General features: G+C 39.1%; 1 protein-coding gene across 2 annotated transcripts; it reads left to right on the plus strand.

Moving 5' to 3' along the window:
* The first annotated feature begins 1,875 nt into the window (after positions 1 to 1,875).
* On the plus strand, positions 1,876 to 23,060 carry LOC145450883 (uncharacterized). Of its 2 annotated transcripts, none has more exons than XM_080329379.1 (18): positions 1,876 to 4,914; positions 4,977 to 5,062; positions 7,669 to 7,735; positions 8,042 to 8,278; positions 8,340 to 8,414; positions 8,804 to 8,937; positions 8,999 to 9,106; positions 9,180 to 9,293; positions 9,518 to 9,592; positions 16,035 to 16,135; positions 16,194 to 16,391; positions 16,444 to 16,506; positions 16,564 to 16,803; positions 16,866 to 16,965; positions 17,029 to 17,228; positions 20,675 to 20,773; positions 20,856 to 20,966; positions 21,365 to 23,060. In XM_080329379.1, the coding sequence occupies exons 1-18, from the start codon at positions 4,436 to 4,438 to the stop codon at positions 21,686 to 21,688; spliced, it is 2,811 nt and encodes a 936-aa protein (XP_080185505.1). In that variant the 5' UTR covers positions 1,876 to 4,435; the 3' UTR covers positions 21,689 to 23,060. The 2 variants fall into 2 exon arrangements, with proteins under 2 accessions (XP_080185505.1, XP_080185506.1); XM_080329380.1 differs by having other exon boundaries at positions 1,877 to 4,914; positions 16,447 to 16,506.
* The last annotated feature ends 1,031 nt before the right edge of the window (positions 23,061 to 24,091 follow it).

The raw sequence follows: 24,091 nt of genomic DNA on the forward strand, positions 1-24,091 counted from the left end.
AGCGAATTGGTATTCGCTACTTACAATACACTTTTCGTAGCAAATTAACTATGGCTGCACTCCGGACGGATCTAGGACTCCTTGAAAAACCTGGAATTTAATTATGATTGCAATGGAATTTAGTAGTACCGGTACTGCTACGAATTACCCATAGGCTACCGAAATCTTCGCCATCTGATCACATACGCTGCTGCCACAATTCGAGGGTTTGTGTTATGGTGCATGGGTACAATACAAAATATACCGTTTGACCACAAACTAGCTGAACTTATTCACATTCTCCTTGTAAGCAAATCATCAACAGCGGACACTGGAAGTTCATGTCTGAATCATGACGACGAAACAGTACCGGTAGACTACTGGACAAGTTACTATTCTGAGCTCGAAATTATTGGACCACGATATTCCATATCTATATCCCCCACATACTAAGATATGCCACCAATTTTCATCTTGTTTCCATTTTATTTTATCTTCTGTTAGTTTTAAGCTATTGGTTCATCATGACCATTTTACATGTTGGATGGATTTAGGCCTACGTGTTCAAGTTCAAAGCGTGTTGTTTGACTGAATGATCGCTACAAGTCATCTCGGCTCATTCCTACTGAGTCATTTATCGCAATCTTGTGATTAATATGAAATTATTACATAAAGTAAGCCAAAAACGTCATTGCGATAGCTCCGCCCACCTAGTTCGGCCAAGTCACGGTCGGATTCCGCCTGGTCATGGAAACACGGCCGACAAAGGCAATGTCATGGCCTTTCGGCCGACCGTCGGCCGAGCATGGAAACGAAGTAATTGTCCCCTGATGTTTTCCGAAGCTTGAACTCTTGTTTGGCAGTTTGGGGTACGGTACGGTAAGTATGGTGAGTATGGATAGGTGTGAATTTACTGAGAAATGACCATTTTCAGACGATGATACTGGTTCCGCTGATATGTTACGAATATTCTAATTTTTTGGGGGTGATGTTAAAGTTGTCTTCTAAAATTCTAGCAGGGTCTAGTTCCGCCCATGGTTGATAGGGGGGTCATTTTTATTTTTTCTAAAATTTTAGTATGGATAGGTGTGAATTAACCGAGAAAGGACCATTTTCAGAAAATAATCGATGTTGTCGACCGCCACTACCCCTAATCCCTAAATATCATCAACTGGCAACTGGTTTTGCTGCTCTCTTTTAATCTGGCAACTCCAAATTTATAAGCCGAAATCACTGAGCTATATAAACACGTGCTTTCCTTGCACATTCACCCGATTATCGTGTGTCTGCTGCCATAGTGCTATTGTGCATACGTGCTATTAGCATCACCGTGGGCGCAGTGTTAGCTGATGAGAGATGAGTGCACGCCGTTTTTGCCAAAATCTTTTTGGCCCACTTTCCCCAGAGAGGGAGAAGAGAAGACTCTTGGTCAGAGACGCAGGCGGCGGGATGACAAAGCAATCAAGTTCAAATAGATTGGCAGAATAAATTCTATCCACCACACGTGGAAATGAGTTAATCGTCGTCGACGACGAGCTCGTATAGGAAAACGAAAGTTTCGAATGACATGTCGTACTGGACAAAAGCAAATGTCAGTGTTCTTTTCAAGTCATTGATTGGTTAGATCCACCAGACTTTGAGGAGTAATCTCAAAGGACATAATCACAGTGATATAGGTTTGGCACAGAGGCCAAAGAAATGGTTCAAAGGTATATGCTATTTCAATATTGTTGCCGTGGCTGTATAAGAAATGTATAGACAAACCTCTGCATTATACTTGAATGTATGCTATAGACTAGGGTTACCATATGTCCTCTTTTAAGAGGATTTGTCCTCTTTTTTGAAAGTGTCCTCGGAGGACTCCCTTTCTTTTTTGAAATTTTGTCCTCTTTTCTTGAAAATTTAGGTCAGATTTAAAGCAATTTGCGAGTGATATGCTGTAAATTAGCACAGAAGTGACGCTCCGGCGGGTATTTTGCAGTGAAAAACGGTAATTTTAGCTCTGAGCGAAAAGTTGACCTTATTTTTTTTTTGTAGTCATCCACCTAGCAATGTGGAGAGGAAAACGGAATTTTGAGCTCTGGGCAGAAAGATGGGCTTTTATTTTTTTTGTCAACCGATCACGAAGTGGGAAAAATTCACGGGTTTTTGAGAATTCTTCTCCGGTTTTGCAAGTCTCAAATTTCTGAGAAAAGTGTCCTCTTTTTAGATTTCCGAAATATGGTAAGCCTACTATAGACAGGGTTGTACTGAACCGACTCGAGTCGTGATTTTTCGGTCACTCGACTTGACACGAATCATTTTCCTAAATGCCAGTTTCGGGATGACTCGAGACCCAAGTCAACATTTTTGTATGACTTGACTCGAGTAACTTTGCAAAGATGACTTGGCGCTTCAAAAATGTCAATTGATTCATGATTTGAAGCAAAATACTAGTCAATTTCAAGTAATCGGTGTCGACTAAATCGCTCTTATCTCGTATATGTTCGTATTGTTAGAGATATGCTCGTGTGACCCATGAGATCAACCAGTCATTCAATGATTGTGTGTTTTACTTAGCCCCATAGTTACATCACATATAGCCTACATTAGCAGCGCACGACGTGATCAGGGCTTATAGCTTGTCATAAACTAGCGTTGAAAGGATAGTAATCTAATAAGACTGCCCACGGTGCTCAAGGCTCACATTAACAAACCCGCTATGATTTGAATCAAACGAATATAGTTCGCATATCACTTTGAACATTTACAATTGGAGCAGGCTTGAAATGTCGGCCTATCTGATGGATGTGTAGGTGGGTAGGCCTACTGGATAGTGCGTTGCAGTGGTTGCACATGCATAACATCAATTTGTTTCAACTTTCTGTGATTTTGTATTTCGTCCTCTATTTCATGAATATTCAACTCAATATTCGTTCCTCAATTCAGAATAGGCTAAACGATGACTCCATCTCCATATATATTTCAAACTGCTATCAAAATGCCAGGACTTTGAATCGTGCCTCGTACTCCGAACATTCTACTTGATTTACCTCGAGTCATCCTCTGAAATCTATTGACTCAACTGTACTTGAGTCAAAACCTAAAATGTTCCCAACACTGTTAAATACGGAAAATGACTCGTCTTAGTCCGTTGGTTCTCAACCTTTTTTGTCTTGTGCCCCCCTTGGCCGATATTTGAGCTAAAATTCCCCCCCTATTAAAAAGTTGCCTGTGACTAAAAAATGTGCTTTTTAACTCGCAACCATTTTTTGACTGAGCAATTAGGTAATGGCCAAACATATTCAGATATGTCCGAACTATGGCGAATGCGGACCGCACTAAACTTTGGTAAAGTACAGTCAAATTTGACCTGTTTTTGACCGGTCGGGTAGCCGCTGACGAAAAATAAATCACCAAGTCCGCTTGCTATGGACTTGAGCTGGATCGATGAATTTGGTACGATATGTTTTTCACGTTAGCTCGTATGTTGGCTTAAAAAGTTGAACAACTTCCGTAGTGGCCTTGTGCTGAATTCGGCTTGACATTTTCCTGCTTAGGAGCAATTTGGTCGAGAGGCTGTCGCGGACCCAACAAAATCGTCTCGTGAGCGTCACTTTATCAGGGGGTGTAATATATAAGCAAGGCATTTAAACATACACCTATAGCTACATAGCAACATACACCAAAGAAACATACAATTGTAAAGAACTAATTTCTACTTAACAGTTCTATACCATAAAAATCTAAAAACCTTGTGAACCCAGTGTATCTTCCGATACAATGCCAAAGCCAGATCTCCCCTAAAAAAATTAAGCCAGATTCCCCCTCAAAATTTCAAAATTCCCCCCGGTTGGGAACAACTGTCTTAGTCAATTTGTGCATTAAACAGAATTCTACCCAAATAATTGCGCATGACTCGAGGCATTAAATGTAAGGTTACCATACGTCCTTCTTTTAGGAGGATTTGTCCTCCTTTTTCAGGTTTTTGAAAATGTCCTCCAAGGACGCTTAGATGTCCTCCTTTTTGAGATTTTGTCCTCTTCATTGAGAATTTTTGTTAAATATAGGGCAAATTCGACTCAGATACGGTAAATCAGCACTGAAGTAACACCCCGGCGGCTGTTTCGGGAGTTGAGCCGGAAAGTTGACCTTTTTTTCAATTAGTCAACCACCTTATAATGTGAAAGAAAAACTGTATTTTGGGCAATGAGCGAGACGGTTGACTTTTTTTTTTATTAGTCAACCGTGGGAAAAATTTACTATTTTCTCAAGATTTCCCTCCAGGATTCTAAGTTTGAAAAAGTGTCCTTCTTTCCCGATTCTAAAATATGGCAACCCTAATTAAATGGGAAGAGCCGAATGGCAAATGACAAAGAAAAAGAGAGCATTCATTGATGATATTTTTATTTTGTATAGATTGCAACTTCCAGTCTGTTATCCATCCTAATTACCGTACTGAAACCAAGTCAGAAGAATGAGTAAGCTCTCCACACCACCACCAATTAAAGTGGAAATACAGGATATGATATGGCAGATTGAAGAAGCTTTGTATAATCGATCTCTCGACGATTTGCGACTGACCGCTAAATGCATGCCCGCACCATGGCAGTTTGAGAATGTGGATAATGCTCTGATACTGTATCTAAAGTCGACTGCGGGAATGCTACCAAGACTTGTGGTGAAAATAAATGAGGAATTAGCGATATCTGCTGCCTATCACGGATGGTTCACGGCCGAAGCAGAAGTCTTACGCGAGATCGATGTTCGGCGTATGCCGCTCAGTGACATATTGCGGTCTGTGGAAAATTTTCCGATCTGTGAAGGCGTAGAAGTGAAGAACTTTGCAGCATTCGGTGAGGCTACTATTGCGAAACATGAAAAAATCTCGTACAAGTTCGTCTCCAGTACCCCTATACTGCCTGGGCCGTCAAAGCCAGAGTTGGTAGCAATCAGGTAAAGATTGAGGTTTCTTCAGTGACACCTACCTACGTCTAATGATCTTCCTCATTACATAGGTCAAAAGCTTGTGACATATTTCTTCGTGCGGGGAAGAAATGCGCCTGGTGTACTGCAACACAGCTACGAATTCAGAGAGAACCAAGTATGTATAACATGTATCTCTAGTGTGGCGTTTTAAAATTTTTGCAGAAAATGTCACTCAAAATGACAACATGTTATGGCACTGAATGTTGTTCTTAACTAACAGATGCACAGTTTTGCACACTCAAAAGGAGAAACACAATATTGCATAAATTCAATTTGATGATGGTTTGAAGTCGGAGCCAGAGCAAATGAAAATTTCCAAATGGAACTAGTTCTGATATTTGACAAAGTATTCCATTGCAAATGGCATATGGCTAATTCCATTATAATTTAGCAAATTTTTTGAGATTTGTAATGCATACTCTCAGAATTGTCCAATATTTACATATGTTGTTCTTTTTTGAATTCCAAGTTTATTAAAAAAAAAAAATTGAAAAATGCTCAGCGGTTCAAAAGATATTGCGATTTAAAATCCTCTCGTCACTAGGTGGCGCTACTTTCAAAAATCTTTGAAATCGATATTTTTCGCTTAAATGATGGTAGAGAACCAATTAAAATGTCCAATTAACCAATTTTGGAGCCAAGGAATTCAATAAAACCAACTGTTTCGCCCTAAACTCAATGAAAAAAAAGTTACGGATGAAAAAAAAAATGGGGGGGACGGGCTTGAAAATGTCTGTAGGATACGGCCTACACAAAAAAAAATTCTTGTGAAATGTGCTTCTAAGGAGTATGGTTGATAAAAAGCTTGATTTTAAATTTCACAGTTATTCCACCATGAAATATGCATTACATAAAAATTTCATGGGCCCAACCCATATCCCTGCTCACCGTAAATACTATTATCACCAGTCAAATATATGAATAAATTTATTTGTTTTGGCTTTTGAAATTTTTCTAGCAGAATCCGTGCGGAACCAACGCTTCATCAATAATAGAAGCAAGTAACAAAAGACATATTTACAATTGATCTTGAAATGCTCGGATTTTTGACTTTTGACAGTGCTAAGAGACAAAATGCATATTCTCGTTTGTTCCATGTCACATTCCAGGTGTCATGAAATGAGAAAATACTTTTTTTTTTTATCTTTGCCTTATCTTCTGGAGAAATTGTGTATTTGAGGGCGGATCGTCGTGCAGTGTTTGTAGAGTCCTTTAGTTGAGGTTGCTGGATCTCGCAAAGAATGTGCTGAAAGGGGACCCAGCAATTGTCACAATTTCTCCAGAAGATAAGGCAAAGATAAAAAAAAAAAGTATTTTCTCATTTCATGACACCTGGAATGTGACATGGAACAAACGAGAAAATGCATTTTGTCTCTTAGCATTGTCAGAAGTCAGAAATCCGAACATATTTCTTGTTTCGTGTTTGGCATGCATTTTGGATCGTCGACTTGCCACATTTCAAGATCAATTGTAAATATGTCTTTTGTTACTTGCTTCTATTATTGTTGAAGCGTTGGTTCCGCATGGATTCTGCTTGAAAAATTTCAAAAACCAAACGAATAAATTTATTCATATATTTGACTGGTGATAATAGTATTTACGGTGAGCAGGGATATGGGTTGGGACCATGAAATTTTTATGTAATGCATATTTCATGGTGGAATAACTGTGAAATTTAAAATCAAGCTTTATATCAACCATACTCCTTAGAAGCACATTTCACAAGAATTTTTTTTGTGTAGGCCGTAACCTACAGACATTTTCAAGCCCGTCCCCCCCATTTTTTTTTCATCTGTAACTTTTTTTTCATGAGTTTAGGGCGAAACAGTTGGTTTTATTGAATTCCTTGGCCCCAGAATTGGTTAATTGGACATATTAATTGGTTCTCTACCATCATTTAAGCGAAAAATATCGATTTCAAAGATTTTTGAAAGTAGCGCCACCTAGTGACGAGAGGATTTTGAATCGCAATATATTTTGAACCGCTGACCATTTTTCAATTTTTTTTTTTTAATTAACTTGGAATTCAAAAAAGAACAACATTTATAAATATTGGACAATTCTGAGGGTATGCATTACAGCCCCTGTTAAATTATAATGGAATTAGCCTTATGTGGAATTGCTGTAGCTTGCATGAATGTGCATCGGATACTTATTATATCGATTGCAGTCTACTATTCGATCCACAATTCCTTTTCGGCCTTATGGGCCATTCCCAAACCAATTTTAAAACAGACACCATGACGGGAAAATCAGGCAATATCATTCATTCGTTTAGTACATTTCATCAGTTCAAATCACCACAAGGTTGAGATAGAATGAAAATATAGTAAAGACTCTAAACGACATGGATTAGGCTAGTCAATCAGACAAGCACTTTGGCCTTGAAAATTCTAATCAGACGCATGCACACCAAATGAGGGAACATAAGAGGGCAAACGATGAAAATAAAATAGCATGTGTCGGTAGCGGTAGGCCAACTTTTGTGTTCGAAAAATAACTCAATACAACGTGAACGTGTCAACGTTTTTTTTTAAATAGACAGATTTGAGATCGTAAACCTTTTGCAGACCTAAACCTCGTCACAAAGTTATCGGTTGTGGTATAATTTAACTATTTGGTCGAAATGTGGCGAGAGACTGGCGATTTGATTGTGACATTCCTGGATGTCAATATTGGACTGCAATGTACAATGCGATTACTGTAAAATTACTATTACAGGATCTCCAAATAACGGGAATGCAGTTTTACAACAGGATCCAAAAGATTCTGTCACATTTGTACAAAGGTGAGAATACTACAGTTATGAATTATTTGTCATAGAGTGTATTACATCAGTTGGCAATATGGAACACAACAGACATAATCAATGACTATATGTAGTAAAGTTCTCGCGTAAGTTGCAATGAATCAGATAGTGCTAACGAAGGTTGGCACTAAATTCATCATGGTATATTATTTACTTCCATTTTAATGTGGGATGAATGTAATGCTGTGTGTGCTTCCAATTTCAAACCCTTGATTGAACCAATATCTCATAGATATGATAAATGGCAAAACACTGGACTTGAACTTTCTATTCATGTTTCTTCAGATATCCCTTTTCACGAAACGACCACGACAAGCTTCGAACGCCGGAGAAAAACCCAGACGAAGTGCTAATATCACGTGCGCAGCATGTCATTACTGATGCAAAAGCTGAACGCAAAGAGGAACGTCAAAGAGACCAACCCGTGTGTTACTTCATGCAGAGTGGTCAGTTATTGGTACCGAGGTTCAAGACCGTTGTTTCAATATCAACACCGAAACTTCCGGAGCATCAGCAGACTAGGTATATGGTATTTGTGCTTCCAAGGCAGGCCTATGTTTTTCATGACTCGCAAATATTTCAGTGATGGCATTACTGTGGCAGACGGGGCAGATAAGACTGGAAAAATGCTGGATTTTCCAGTTCAGACACCTTCCAGGTAAGACTCGCAGGTCAACTGCGACATACGTTATCGTATCTACATGGCTGTGTTTCAGAAACAGGACTGTTTCAGCCCACTTTTGAGATAACCCATTATCATTAGTGTGGCATTTTCTTCTATAATTATGTGTGGTGTACCAGTGATTTCTAACTACCAATCTGGTGCATCCTGGGGTGTCGGATGATAACATGCAACTTCCTGAAAGACTTCTTACCAATTTTGTGGCTAGACAGTCTACTTCGATGCACATTTTTACTTTGAATTTTCGGCTGTCCTCAGTTTTGGATCTGTGTATCATGTGACGGACACGTTGTTACACAACTGAATTACATGGAGTCTTTGAAATTATCATCTGACTTATCACTTGAACAATCTGTTTTACACAGTATAACGGCCAGTGCTGATACTTCAGACAAGCTGAGTACCACATTGTGCACTGCGAGTCCCACACAGGACTCAGCTGACAAGTCCCATGCTATTAATCTAATTCCAGAAGAAGATGCAGATGCCAATAAACTTGGTAGGTTTCCAAGATAGTCACACAAGCAATGATCTGTTATTGACATCTATTTTTTAATTAGGCACTCACACGAGAGAAACAACCAGACCGTTGGAAATTACCCGAAAGCGCCCAAGGCTTTCTGACGTGTCTGAACATTGCTCGCTGGAGAAAGCAGTCATGACGTCTGGTAATCCCAATCAACATCACAACATCTAATATAGTCGCACAGGAATGTGATTTTACCAGATGTTTTTATTTAGGCACCCCCATAATGGGAGAAAGGACCAGAACGTTAAAAATTACCCGAAAGCGCCCAAGGCTTTCTGCCATGTCTGAACATTGCTCGCTACGGAAAGCAGTCGTGACGACATCTGGTAATGCTAAAATTATTCCCAATTAACCATTCACTATGTCACGTTTTCTGTTGCTAGCAACATAGAAACCAAGTGGAAACTTCTGACTATTTATTCAAAACGCATCGCTTCATTGAAGTTGTGCATGCAGAATGCTGTTGCAATGTGAAATTACGTTATCGAATCTTTAACTGAGTCTAACCCTTGCACTTTGCACATCATCATTGCGATTTTGATCTTTGCAGGTAAGAAGCGCGCTGACTTTAGGACATTCTTGGCAAATAGTGGTATTGCGTCGCGTCATATCGACAAATTGGAAGGTAAGCAATAAAATATTGACCCTTTTGTTCTGTTTTTTTGTTGTGCAATGTTCACTGTCAGCAATCAAGCATTAAGCTGATTTTGTACCGTTGAGTTCTAATATTTTCCAAATACCCTTCAACTTTGTTGGCTTGTGGCGTATGTTGTATATGGTTATTGGTTTATGATTATAAATCTGCGCTTCTTCGCATATTACTCACTATATAATCACTATCGTGCACTATTGGCACTCTATGTCTGAAAGGCCTTGGCGTTGCATTTAAAATGCCATTGTAGCTAGGGTTTGATGATGCTTAGAAGTGGTTAACTGATGTCGATTTCGAAGTTCAGTCAAGTTTGCATTATGATATACCCTACCCTATCGGTCAGTTGGCCAAGATTTAAGTCTGATTGCAACATATACATTAGGTTAATTTCGGTTGAACGCCTTGGAGCTGGCAGACGAAAAATATGTTATGAAATCAATTATAGTATTTTTCGAAAACAGTTGTTTTATTTTCGTATTGTATCACACACTGTACATAGTAACGCCATTTTGTCAACTTCGATTCTAATCCACATTTCTGAAACCACGAGTCCCAGTCAAGTCAGTTTTGGAAAGTGACAAAATAGCAGTGTTGGGATCAAGGCATTACCTTCAAGTCATCTCGAGTCATTGCAAATTTTGACTCGAGTCGATTCATTCGATTTTCGAAGGTGACTCTAGTCAAGTCAAGTCACTCATTTTTTGGAGGTGACGCAAGTCGAATCTCAATTCAATTCAAATTTTCGAACTATGAGTGATGATGCAAAGTCATTACATTATGCTCGCTGCGTGAAAGACAGATTAATTGGCGATTTATCTTGAATCAAATAACGAATATAAAGTTAAATACATGCGAAAAGACGTTGTATCACTCAGGCACTCGTAGGAACTGCTAATAAAATACGGGAGTAACTGTATAGCTACATGCTACAGTGTGAACAGCTTCTTGGAGATACAGAACTCCAATATACAATTGAATAGTATATTCATATTGAAATGAACTCGAATATTTTCGGCTGACACTTGTCAGGGGTAATTGTCAGCAACTAGTAGTGAATTCAAGAGAACATTGTATGTCAACAATCGTATCACAAACTATGGCGTCACCAACATGAGATGTTGAATACAAAAGCGTTCAGTGTACTTATTTTAGATGATACACAAACTCTTTTTGTTGACACAGCCATGGCTGGTGTATTTTGATAAAAGTCGATGAAAGTGCAAACGGCTCCCTCTGACGACGTGAAATCTGTCGTCTCAATAATTTTTCGCACAGGCGGGATTATCCAACAAGTGTTGGCCTGTTGCAGAATTTATGGCCTTTGATTGTTCAGCATCAATCTTGAGCCACAGTGTGTGATTATCATCCAAAATTGAGGGTCGAATATGAACCCATGAGAAGTTGCAACGAATTGATATGGTACTGGTACAATACACTGCCTAATCATCTTCACATCCGTGAGAATATAAACGCATAAACTATATATTCTTTCGATTTAAGTCATACAAGAGGGTTGGTAAAGGTGATCCTTGCGTGATGTAATCACTGAGCCGTCTAAGAAACAGATATGTTGCTTATTAATCTACTTCTACTACGGCAACGTAAGCTGTGATCATTTCGTTAGCTGTCAATTTATTTGTGATGTAACAATGGAGGATCAGTGAAACGTACAATCAGTGAATGACTGGTTGCTCTCACAAGTGACACCAGCGTATCGCAAACAATCCGAACATACACAAGATGCAGTGATTTAATCGACACCGTTTACTTGATGACTTGAAATTGACTCGTGAATTTTGCTTCGAGTCACAAGTCAATCCACATTTCTGAAGTGCCGAGTCAAGTCATTTTTTGCCAAGTGACGCGAGCCGAGTCATTCAAAAAAGCTGACTCGAGTCACCCCAGTACTGCAAAATAGGATGTGCAATGTGCATCAGAGTTCGATCAATTACATTAATTCAGTTCAATTACAATTACTCCCTTGCATGTTTCAATTACAATTACTGTTACCCATGTAATTTATTCATCATAAATTCAACTTCGGTAGAGAGGTGCTTTTTTGACAACCATAGCGCCGTAATTAGCAACAATCACAAGCAATTCATGTTTAGGGTTAAAGGTGGGTTAGGGTTCACGAAACAGGTATTGTTCATGGCAAACAGGTATTGGTGCCACAGTGAACACTTTTTAGTTGTTGATCGTAAAAGAAAGAAGCGCCAATGAATTTATGTTGTGCTTGTCAAGTCTCAATAATAATGTAGTGTAATTGAAATTGTAATTAGGCAAAAATTTTATCAAATAACAATTGAACAAAATGAAAATTTTTCAATTGCAATTACAATTACATAAGTGCAAATTAGATGAAGCACAATCATGAAATTATGCGCTTGCGACAGCACAATATTGAGTTTACAGCGTCATTAGGCTACCAAGAGAAACCTCCGGGGCTATGCTCAAGTTCGCATTTTTTGTGCTATTCTTGAATTCTGCTTTTTCAACTCTCTCTGGCTCTTTTGCGGTGCGGCGTGACTATGATGGCAGGAAACGATAATGCTGCAGATTTCAAAACTTTCTTGGCGAGTAACGGTGTTGCATCGCATCATATCCAGACATTGAAAGGCAAATGGTAATAGCTTTGACATTAATGACCCTGTTAGCTAGTTATCTGATATAAAGTTTAAATCTCCTCAACTCACGATACTACTCTGTATACAGCTCATGCATATAGCTTTAGCAATATGCCCTGTTAGCTAGCTCTCCTGTATAAACTGGAAATCAGCTGAACTAGCGATTAGGGCTGGGTACAATGATTCGAGTACTCAAATCTGAATCGAGTATTGATTTTAATGATAGTAAAATAAGATTTTTCGAGTACTTAAATGAGACCCTCTTCGCCACTGAGAGATAATTTATCAATGTGAATTATAGTTACAATCAGAGGTGGTCAGTAACGAAGTACTTCTACTTTTTTGAAGTACTCAAGTAGTTTTCCTCTACTTCTGGTACTTACTCAAGTAGATCCGATTTTCTCTACTTCTACTTCTACTTCATAATATTTGGTGATCTACTTACTTACTTTTCGCTATTTTCAGTTTGTCAAGTAGAAGTAGTTTAATCCCCCAATACGAAAGATAGCCTGAGGAATTCCAGGGCTGTTTTCACAGAGTACCAACATTTAATATTCATTAAAGTCAAGTAAAGCCCAGAAATTTTGTTGCGCTTCGCGCACAGTAGTTATGGAGTGATATATATGTTTTCACGAAAGTATCAGCGAATGTAATTTAGGTACCGGACTGCTTATGGTTCCGCTCACACCGCATTGTCACCCATATCAAATATTTCATCACAGTAAATATGGCCCACCACAACGTTTAAAACTACTGTTTCGCAATCTAGCAATTACCTATCCTATCGTTATCTAGCAGCCCATGACGTGTCCTGCTAATCTGGAAAATCCGGCTTTTTGAAACGTTATACCTATTTTAGCAGACCACCCTTGAAAATGTATGGACAAATGACATGAAATATATTTTCCGTCTTTTAGAAGTGGTATTTGTATTTCACTTTCAATTCCGAGTATGATACTTGGAGTATCATACTTTCAGTTCTAATTACTTTCAGTTCTTTTGTCTGCAGAACATATATACATACATACAAGCATAAAAGCAAGTGTAGTAATGCCTCTATTTTCCGAAAATAAAGCTACACTAAATATAAATTTTACGATCCACAATATTTGTTATTAACGTATACTAATCGCGCAAAGTGTTGAAACCGTATCCGATACAACGTCTCCGCATTGCTCTTCGCCTAAACTTGGGGCCTTATAATATGGGGTAGGGCGCCATGCCATGATATTCTTTAAAACGGTGTCTTCTCGTGAACAAAGAGTTAGTATCGCACTTTCATATCAATACTATAATTTGCATCCCATGATGCGAAATAATGCTTCTTCTGTCGAAAATTGATAGTTCCTGGGATGCATCAATACGAATCAACCTCTCTGCACCTTCCGCATAGCTCAATTTGCAGCTTTTGACAGTCAATGCGAACGAATTAAGACTGTTTTCAAAACTACTTACTTACTTGAGTAGATTAAAAGTCAGTCACTTCTACTTCAAGTAGTTTTAGGTGGCTTATGAAAGAAGTATTTCTACTCGTACTTGAGTAGATTTTTTCGTCGCTACTTCTACTTCTACTTGAGTAGCTTTCTTGACTACTTTGACCACCTCTGGTTACAATACTATTTTCCACTGTGGTAGCCTTGAAACCTTGATAGGCCGTATCGCAGCATACAAAACATAATAAAATGCTAATGACGCCAGAAATAAAACATTTAGGAAGTCTTGATCATTTCACAACATTGTCACATAGTGCAATGAAATGGGCATGGTCGAAAAAATACCAAAGAATCTTTAATGTGATGGATAGCAGGCATTATATTTTTATGGTCACATGAGATCTACATAGTTGAACCTTGTCATATTACATTCTGTTATGGCGTCATAATGAGTGGTGCTAGAATACTCGAGTCGAAGTATAAGACACGATTCAGAATTGAATCAGTCAGGTACTCGATTTTGCCCAGCCCTAGCCAATGCTAATCTACAGCTAATTGAGCAGTTATAATCGATGCATCTTGTGGGGGGTTGAATGCTGTTACGAATTGTGATCTAGAATGCTTTTCTGTGCATCTTGTCTAGAAGTAATTATATTACCGTGTAATTCTTTGAATAAATGTCCCACTAACAATCATATTGGCTGTGCCCGTTCATTGGGAGTTCAGATCGGATTACAAAACATTTCCTGTAACGCCACATGGACCATACGAGTCTCTTTTATACATGCAAGCTCTGTCGAACCAGGGTTCATGATCATGATCAGTTCATTAGTCATTGTCGGACACGTCATAAGAGTCGATATCAATTAGATTTGAGTGATATGTTCGATGAAGCTACTACTGGAAATGCTCACAAGAGGTCATGGAAAGTGATGTATCATTTTTTTTAAACCTAAAAAACGGAAGATTTTGACCTAAAAAATCAAAATTTTGACAATTTTTTACCTAAAAACCTAATCTTCACCTAACGTATGTAAATTAGGTGTTTTCCCACATAATATTAGAATTGTACTAGTTATCTTCATTTCTGGTTGGAACTGTCTGTCCTTAAAAAGTAGTTGGGCCTGAAAAAACTTTTTTTACTCAAAAACTGAAAAATTTTTACATGAAAAAAATTATTTTTTACATGAAAAAAATTATTTTAACGAAATCATGTATGTAGAATTCCAGTATATGTATAATGTAGAAATGATTAAAATTTGTTGTAGTCCCACGAAAGATACTTTCCTACATTCTCGGGTAGAAAGTGTCTGCCCTTACTAAGTAGCTTGCCAAGAATGGAGAAAGAACGTTCAACAGCAGCAGTTGTTGGTTGACAACACTGAAGTTGTGCGTACACTGCTGGTGACACACTGTGTTGCTTCATTCTGAAAATGGTGTCTACCTCACAATTTCCCATCATGCGCTTCTTGATATAAGAACCAAGCAACGCGCAAGCAGTCTTGCTTCAGTTAGGATATTGCCACTGGTTTTTTCTGGAATAATTGGCAGCAGTACTGAATGGCACAAAACTTGTTCGCATGTCCCCATATGTGGTCTATCACAGGATTGATGTCATGAAAGATGTTTGGCAGGGTGAATATTTAAGAACGCATCAAGGCATTATTCGTTATCCTGATTGCCGCTTGTTTTCACTATATCCTGACGAATTTGAAATTGTTAATCCAATTGGAGAACACCGCAAGAAACATAAAATAACTGCTGATTATTGGTCCTTGTTGAATGTCCCCAATCACCACCGCAGCAAACTATGGAGCGTTATCTGGTCCATGTTCCACTATCAATTCTTACAATTTAGACCACTTTAATTTCATTCATGTACGAGACACGAGGCGAAAAACGGGTTTTTCGAACAAGAGATTGTTCAATTTCAAACATTTGCCCTAGAGTCAAAGCTTTCATCATCGTAACTGGATGCTGCTAAAAGAGTTTCTCACAAAAATGTCGCTTACAAAGTTGTAGATATCCTTGTTGAAAGGTTCAAACATGATGGCTTACCAGAATTTATTTCTATTGATGACCTGCTTTATGTAAATCATCGATTATTTTGCAACTACTATAAACTGGATGTTTGTTATTTCATTTTCACAATGAATTCATTTGTTATTAGACAGTGCAATATCAGTGGGTTGCACTGCGTTTCTGATCATGAATTTCAGTGGCCTCAAATCAGTCATATTATTGATGACCAGCAATTTGTAATGACGAGGCATGTTGGACATGTGTGGTGTTTGTAACGATGGAGATTAGCAGTCGTACCTATTGATGTTATGTTTAAAATTGTTTCATTTTTAGAAAATGACATCGATTCGGATAATTTCTCCAAGCTTCGTGATAAAGACTTTTGGCAAATGTTCAACATTGGTACGACGGTCCGTCTTTTGGATCTGCAAAAAGTAAGAAGCTAATCAAGTGTGAAATATGTGTTCAAGCAACTACATCTTGGTGTTTCAGTTATGGAAAAAGTTATCAACAAATAAAGGTCCAGACAATCCGTCCGATGAATCAGCCTCAATTGCAGAGTCGGATACCACCCTGTCGGTAGAGCCGTCAGTCAATGAGAATTTAGATACCACCCTGCCCGTAAAACCGTCAGTCAACGAGGATTTAGATACCACCCTGCCCGTAGAGCCTTCAGAAGCACCTATGCCGGTAAGTATTTGGTGAAATATCGCAATGAATTGAGCTAACCTGTCTGCCTCAGCAGTCTATACTAGCTCGAGGAGACGACAGATCAACCAAGTCAGATCTCCTTGTTGATGATATGGTAAGTGTCCGCATAATTCTAGAAGGACACCAACTCAAATTTTCATCAATATCGCAGCCGTCATGCACTACCAAGCACGTCGATGCTCCGATGCCCTTGCCGAAATTCAGCTTGAAAGTTCAACAAGCGCTCAAGTCACGCACAGCTTATGAAGTCATCAACCTCGTGGTGGATCAGTGTGCCAATCACATCCTCAACAACGGTGACATGACTAACAAGTCAGCATATCATAAGTTTGGGAAGTCACTTGTGGAAAAGTATCCTTGCCTAGGATCTACCTTGCAGCATCCCCCTTGGGTGAAGTAAAACGGTCTCATTGGTCTAAATTCATTTTCACTGATCTTCTCATTTTGTTTTAGCGTAATATTAACAGGAAATTGTCTCAGAAATTGAGAGCGCTCAGACTTCTCAAACCACGTACTGCCTCCTGTACGAGCACTCCCATCCTGGCAGATTCAGGTATGTTGCAATGAGCACCAAGCCATCTTGACTACTGTGTCAATACTATTATTTTTCATCTAGGTGGGGATGGATTGAAATTAACTGTTGAAGAATCTTCTCGTCAGCTGCAAAATGAATTTGTCAACCCAGACCGCAATTGGCACAAAATCGTGTCTCTTTTCAAGCAACTATACGGACACCGGCGTTCTCAGCTAACAAAGAAAGGGATTCCTCTTGGTGAAATTCTTCAATTGTTCCCTACCTTGGGTGATATCAGACTGGTGAGGGCATATATGTATTATTATGATGGCTTCTTATTGCTTTGTTGTAGACATTATGGATGGAGACCAAAAGTATGTTATTATTAAATAGGTCTGAAGGAAGGTTAGGATGTTGTAGTCAATGGATATATGCATCTCTCATTCGAAATTTCATGCTGATGACCTCATATTTTGTGATACGATTGTTGATATATAATGTTCTTTCTAATTCTCTACTAGTTGCTGACGAGTGTTAGCCAAAGATATTAGGGTTCATTTCAATATGAATATACCATTCAATTGTATATTGAAGTTCTGTACCTCCAAGACGCTCCTTAAATATGCAGGATGGTAACCAAGTCACAAGGCTCCGAGTCACAAGTCAATCTCACTTTTATAGTTTTGACTCGAGTCAAATCGAGTGATTTTCAATTCACCACCAAGTCAAGTCTGAGTCCAAGTCAGCGAGCAGATAGTCGAGTCCGAGTCATTGAGTTCACTGCTCAGTTTCCAGTTAAAGTCTTGTTGAACCCGCTTTTTATTACTCTATTCAAAGAGCTTCTTGGAGGTACAGAACTTCAATATACAATTAAATAGTATATTCATATTGAAATGAACCCGAATATTTTCGGCTGACACTCGTCAGGGGTAATCGTCAGCAACTAGTAGAGAATTGGAAAGAACATTGTATATCAACAATCGTATCACAAAATATGACGTCACCAGCATGAAATTTCGAATGAGAGAGCGTTCAATGTACTATTTTTAGGTGATACACGAACTCCTTTTGTTGACAGAGTTTTGGTTGGTGTATTTTGATAAAAGTTGATTCCAAGGCACACAAATGGAATTGTGAACGGCCTCGACCTACGATTCGAAATCGGTCGTCTCGATAATTATTCGCACAATTCGGATTATCCAACAGATGTTTGCCGATGGCAGAATTAATGGCCTTTGATCGATCAGCATCAATCTTAAGTGGATGAGTTAAGGGTGAGCTTTTCACATCGCGTGACGCACGTGTTCTGATAAATCTGGGGACATGTTGGTTTATGCGGTCCTGCAGACGTCTTGACGTTCTTCCCACGTAGCCACAATCACAGTGGCACCTATATTCGTACACTACATTACTTTGTTGAAGTGTTGGTTTTGACTGTATCGTAACATTTACCGACAGCAGAAATCAATTGTTTTTCAAAGCGGGTGGAAATGGGGCCAATCCAAGGTAGATGGATATAAACATCTTTTATTGTTCGTGCGGTGGGCTCTGTTCGTTTTTCTGCGTTGAATTGCGTTAATTTCCTCTCCATGCCGCGGCTGATGACGTGTTCAGGGTAACCGTTATCAAGTAAGATTTTTCGGATGTAGTCAAGTTCTAAACTCAGTTTGTTACCCGAACATATCATCAACGCTCTATGCACGAGTGTGCCTATGAGGTTAATTTTTCTGCGCCGAGGACTAAATGAATTCCAGCGAAGGTATTGGCCTGTGAATGTCGGTTTCCTGAAAACAGACGTTTCAAATTTGTTGGTATTGCGCTTTTCAACTAATACGTCCAGAAATGATAATGAGTTATTGCGTTCTTTTTCTATTGTGAATTGCAAGGCCGGGTGAAGCGAGTTTAAGCGAATGAGAAATTGGTCACACTCCGATTCATTCCTGAAAATGACAAATGTATCATCTACGTATCGGCGGTACAATAGTGGTTTGGCGGACTCACGCTGGGACAGAAGCTCGCCCTCGTAATACCCTACGAACCAATGTGATTTTTACAACAACACAACTGCTCCCTTCAACACGCAAAGACGTGCTTCCTGCACTTCAGCAAAGTAATGTAGTGTACGAATATAGGTGCCACTGTGATTGTGGCTACGTGGGAAGAACGGCAAGACGTCTGCAGGACCGCATAAACCAACATGTCCCCAGATTTATCAGAACACGTGCGTCACGCGATGTGAAAAGCTCACCCTTAACTCATCCACTTAAGATTGATGCTGATCGATCAAAGGCCATTAATTCTGCCATCGGCAAACATCTGTTGGATAATCCGATTTGTGCGAATAATTATCGAGACGACCGATTTCGAATCGTAGGTCGAGGCCGTTCACAATTCCATTTGTGTGCCTTGGAATCAACTTTTATCAAAATACACCAACCAAAACTCTGTCAACAAAAGGAGTTCCTGTATCACCTAAAAATAGTACATTGAACGCTCTCTCATTCGAAATTTCATGCTGGTGACGTCATATTTTGTGATACGATTGTTGATATACAATGTTCTTTCCAATTCTCTACTAGTTGCTGACGATTACCCCTGACGAGTGTCAGCCGAAAATATTCGGGTTCATTTCAATATGAATATACTATTCAATTGTATATTGAAGTTCTGTACCTCAAAGAAGCTGTTTTAAATCTGTTTAAATCCCTTTAGTGTGCCGATAACTCTTGAAAAGAGGCACCCGAAAAGTCTTCGAGTTTATTAAATATACTGCTACAATGGATGTTGTATTGAAAGACTGGAGATTGTAAAATGATATTGTTCTTATCAAAACCCTATTAAACGAGGGTGATGATAATAATACACCAGCTTCATCCGTCTCATAATTACCTGTAATAATTGTAGAACAACTTTCGTTCTGTGATTTAGGCGTTGCAAGGGGGTCGGCGGCAATGTTCCCTCTAAGCTGCGCACGTATACGCAAATGCGCAGTGCTGACACGGCCTGTGCGCACAGAAAATCTAAGTTGCGCACAAACAATCCGAACTGATGACCTTTTTTTAGTCATTACGCACTGTTGTCCGGTCTGTGAGTTGGTGAGTGTGCGCAGACTCGTCAAAAAGTAGAGGGAACATTGGTCGGGGGGCGCTGGCACTTTATTCGTTGTCCAGGGGGCGGTAGCTCAATAAAGTTTGGGAAACAATTCCCTAGGCAATATGAAAAAATATGAAGAAGTCGGAACTAGGACCATATAGCCTATATCAGGGGTCTCAAACTCAACTGTGCTTCGGTTCGGTTTATTTTTATCAAATCAATACACCACAAAAATTGCGATACAATGAAAAGACAGGAAAACTCGCGGGCCAATTCCCCAGTTCTCGATGACGCCGCGGGCTGCAGCATCAATAATAGGGGTATTCAATGTATAATTTCCAAGTGGACCTTATTTGACGGCACCTTGCAGACCCCCATTCCACCAACATGGTGTAATACAATAATTTTCCTAACTTTTAGCAGTTTCTGGTGGCATTTTCAAGTACCACTACCAATAGATGAAATTACAATGAAATGTTGGTCTTGGGCGTTTGATTCTCGAGTCATCAGAAAATCGTGACTTCTTGAGTCATTGCCACCCTGGATATATGCATGGGTCTACATATGTGAACTACACATTTGTTACAGCCTTGTCCATATTATAATGTTATCTCGTAGTCTATTCATGTTCTCTGACATAAATGCTTTCTTACAGGTAAGGGAAGATTTCTTGAACTTGATCGCACCAACCACAATTGATGACATCAGAACAAATTACAAAAGAATGATGCATACATTGGATAAGATATTTAAGGTAACTGGGGATTGGGGACTTACAAATCTATCATGTTTTAGAATTGTTGATAAAACTTCTCAATTCTATTGTATATTTTCAGTCCAGTATGAATGACGAACTGATAAAGCTGCAGAAAGTACAATTGAGACTTGTCGATGGCAGAATAAAATCGAAGAAGAAGTCAACAATATCTGCATTGTCAGTACAAGAGGTACTTGATGAATATAACTTGCAGTTTAATTCCAATATATGATGTAAAAAATCATGCGATAGCTTTCTAGGCTTATAGCTATGTTGATCTTTGGTCAGTGAAAAATGTCAGGTATCGTGCACAGCTCGTAAGTCAAAATACAATGAAAGTGATGACCATGATATTATTCTGTTGCATTTGAACTATGTCTGACGCTAATGTTAAAGAGCACAGCATTGTACTCACGTAAAGTTTTAAAAACATGATTGCTAAACTGCGTGACCTATTTTTAAGTCCAATGAATGCATGCGGCCTCTATGAAATTTGTAAAATGGCCCGTTACCCGTTTTGACTCAACGATCCCGGGTGTAGACAATCATATGCATTGTTCGAACTTATGAAGAATATTTGTATTTCAGGCTCCCAATATTCAAACCAGCAGCGAAAGATCCCAACCGCCTCATTTGGTTGTCGCAAAGCATGAGGATGGCAAGATACAAGGCTGGATTCTGGCTGATAGCCTCACAATTTCGTGCGACGAAGACGATACGGTCTTTGATATGTTGGTCAATATCATTGCGTGTTATTATGCTTGGGACCTACCGTATCCGAAAGAATTTCAGCTTCTGACTTTCATCCAGCATGTCGTAATCGGCGACAAGAATACTCAATATGTGTCTACCAGATTAGCTGATTTCTTTCTCAAATTTCAACAGTCTGTTCCGGCAGAAGACTTATGCTAAGTCTGTCATCAAGTAACCAGAGATGAACATGGATTAGGATTTGTGAAATTTTGACGGATTTTTGTTGGATTAGGATTTCAGATTTTTTCAATAATGGATTCGGATTGGATTTACCGATTTTTGGGGAGATTGATGTCCTGTGGCGAACGGTAACAAAGTTTTACGTAGTCCATGCACTTTGACACTCATTTAGCGTTTCAATTTATTTTTACAGAATTATAGGCAAAGACGTTGGCTTTATAAGTTTTAATTGGATTAGGATTAAAATATACAAAATTTCTGGATTAGGATTTGAAGCATTGTATTGGGACATAGATTTCACCATACCACCACCGGATTTGAAATTTTCATGTCCTATCTAAATCCGAAGCTTGAAATCCTAATCCAGAAAGTTTGTATATTACAATCCTAAACGGATTCAAACTAAGAATTCTACTGAAAAAGCCTATATCTTATGCCTATAATTCTGTAAAATTAAATAAAACACTTGATAAGTGCCAAAATACACTTTGGTAGGACGAAAACCGATAAGTCCAATCAAACTCTGTCAAAATTTCATTAATCCGGTTTTCGTTTCCCTAATTCATGATCATTGCTCATCTCTATCAAGTACACGCTCTTTTCGTACACCTCGAGCGGTGGTACCACTCAGGTGTATCTATTTTGTCAATGTCGATATGTAATTGTGTATCTATTTTGACGATGCCACCAATACTGACTTACAATGTAGGGAACGATATATCAGGTCGTGGTCTGATAAACTGAAGGGCTGACTAGTATCGACTCAATATAAATTGTTGTATTTCACCTCTAATATGTACTTGTACAATGTACATGCTCAACCAGCCGGCGAGATACTTTTTAACAAATCCGGTCCACACAACTATTATACTTGTGTAGCATTAGAACAGTGGGTCCATACTGGACGCCTTTGGGACAAAATGTGCTTTGTGAAAAGGACCAAAATCACAAGAGAAATTACCTAGTTGTCCAAGTCTGACTCCAGGAACTGTTCCATTATTCTACATCTGGGTAGCAGGTGAGTAAAGCTAGCGGTCCCGAGGACTATTCTTCGTTGTCGCGCGTGTGCCGTACTTCTGCGCTTTTCACTCCGAGGTGAAGTAGTTGAAATTTGATGGACAGTGACCGCACAGAGGTTGTTATTCTTTATCGCCTGCACCATTGAGATGCTTTGACGACGGGGGTGCGATACGACCTTTATAGTAAGGGTATCTAACCTGTACTCCCCGGCTGGGAATCGAACCCACGACCTACCGATCTAGAAGTCGGACGCATCTATGCTTGCTACCGATATTACCATATTCGCACGGTTTGGGTGTTTATGATACAATAAACATGAAATTGAGATTGACTCCGTAAGTTTGCTACATTTTTTACATGTTAGACATGTGGCGTATTTCGCTCTTGATGTGTGATTGCAGGTCACGCTCACGGCAGAGAGTCGATAGATCAGGGGTGGCCAACCTACGGCCGCAGAAGGAAATTCGTGCGGCCGTCGACATGAAAATTGAGTTAGTGAATTTACTCCCAAATATTTTGATCAACCTTCAAATTTTATTCACGCTGCGCGCGATTCAACGCGACTTCATTTTTCGATTTTAATATGGCAGCGCCCTTTGCAACCTGAGTAGGCTACCACTATCGAATGTGACTAGTCACATTCGATAGTACCACAGTACACATGTAAACAGCAACGAAAAATGATGCGCCCCATATATAGGCTTACCATATTTTGGAAATCTAAAAAGAGGACACTTTTTCAGAAATTTGAGGTTTGCAAAACCGGAGAAGAATTCTCAAAAATCGGTGAATTTTTCCCACTTTGTGATCGGTTGACTAAAAAAAGCATCAACTTTTCGCTCAGACCTCAAATCACCGTTTTTCACTCCGAAATAACCGCCGGAGCGTCACTTCTGTGCTAATTTACGGCGTATCACTCGCATTTTGCTCTAAATGTGACCTACATTTTCAAAAAAGAGGACAAAATTTCAAAAAAGAGGACAAAAGGGCGTCCTCCGAGGACACTTTCAAAAAAGTAGAAAAAGAGGACAAATCCTCTTAAACGAGGACGTATGGTAACCCTACCTATATAGAAATACCATCTTGGAATCGTGTCCTCCTCACGAAAGAAATTTGTTTGTATGGTGCGTTTGGTTGATTTCGATATCTTTCCAATATACCGCCAAATCCTGATGGGAGGTCAAGAAATAATAACAAATTTCGTGACTTGTGTACTTGTCATTAATACGTCACAACCGCAAAATTATTTCTATATTTCGAACTTGGTTTACCTCATTTACTGGCGTTCACTGCTGAAGAGAGCCAGTCGAAAAGCTTCCAGTGGAATAAATTTAACAATATGAACGTATTAGTTCAATATCA

This window comes from Botryllus schlosseri, chromosome 11 (genome assembly GCF_051294905.1).
Source record: "Botryllus schlosseri isolate E-star chromosome 11, Bs_hap1, whole genome shotgun sequence".
NCBI lineage: Eukaryota > Metazoa > Chordata > Ascidiacea > Stolidobranchia > Styelidae > Botryllus > Botryllus schlosseri.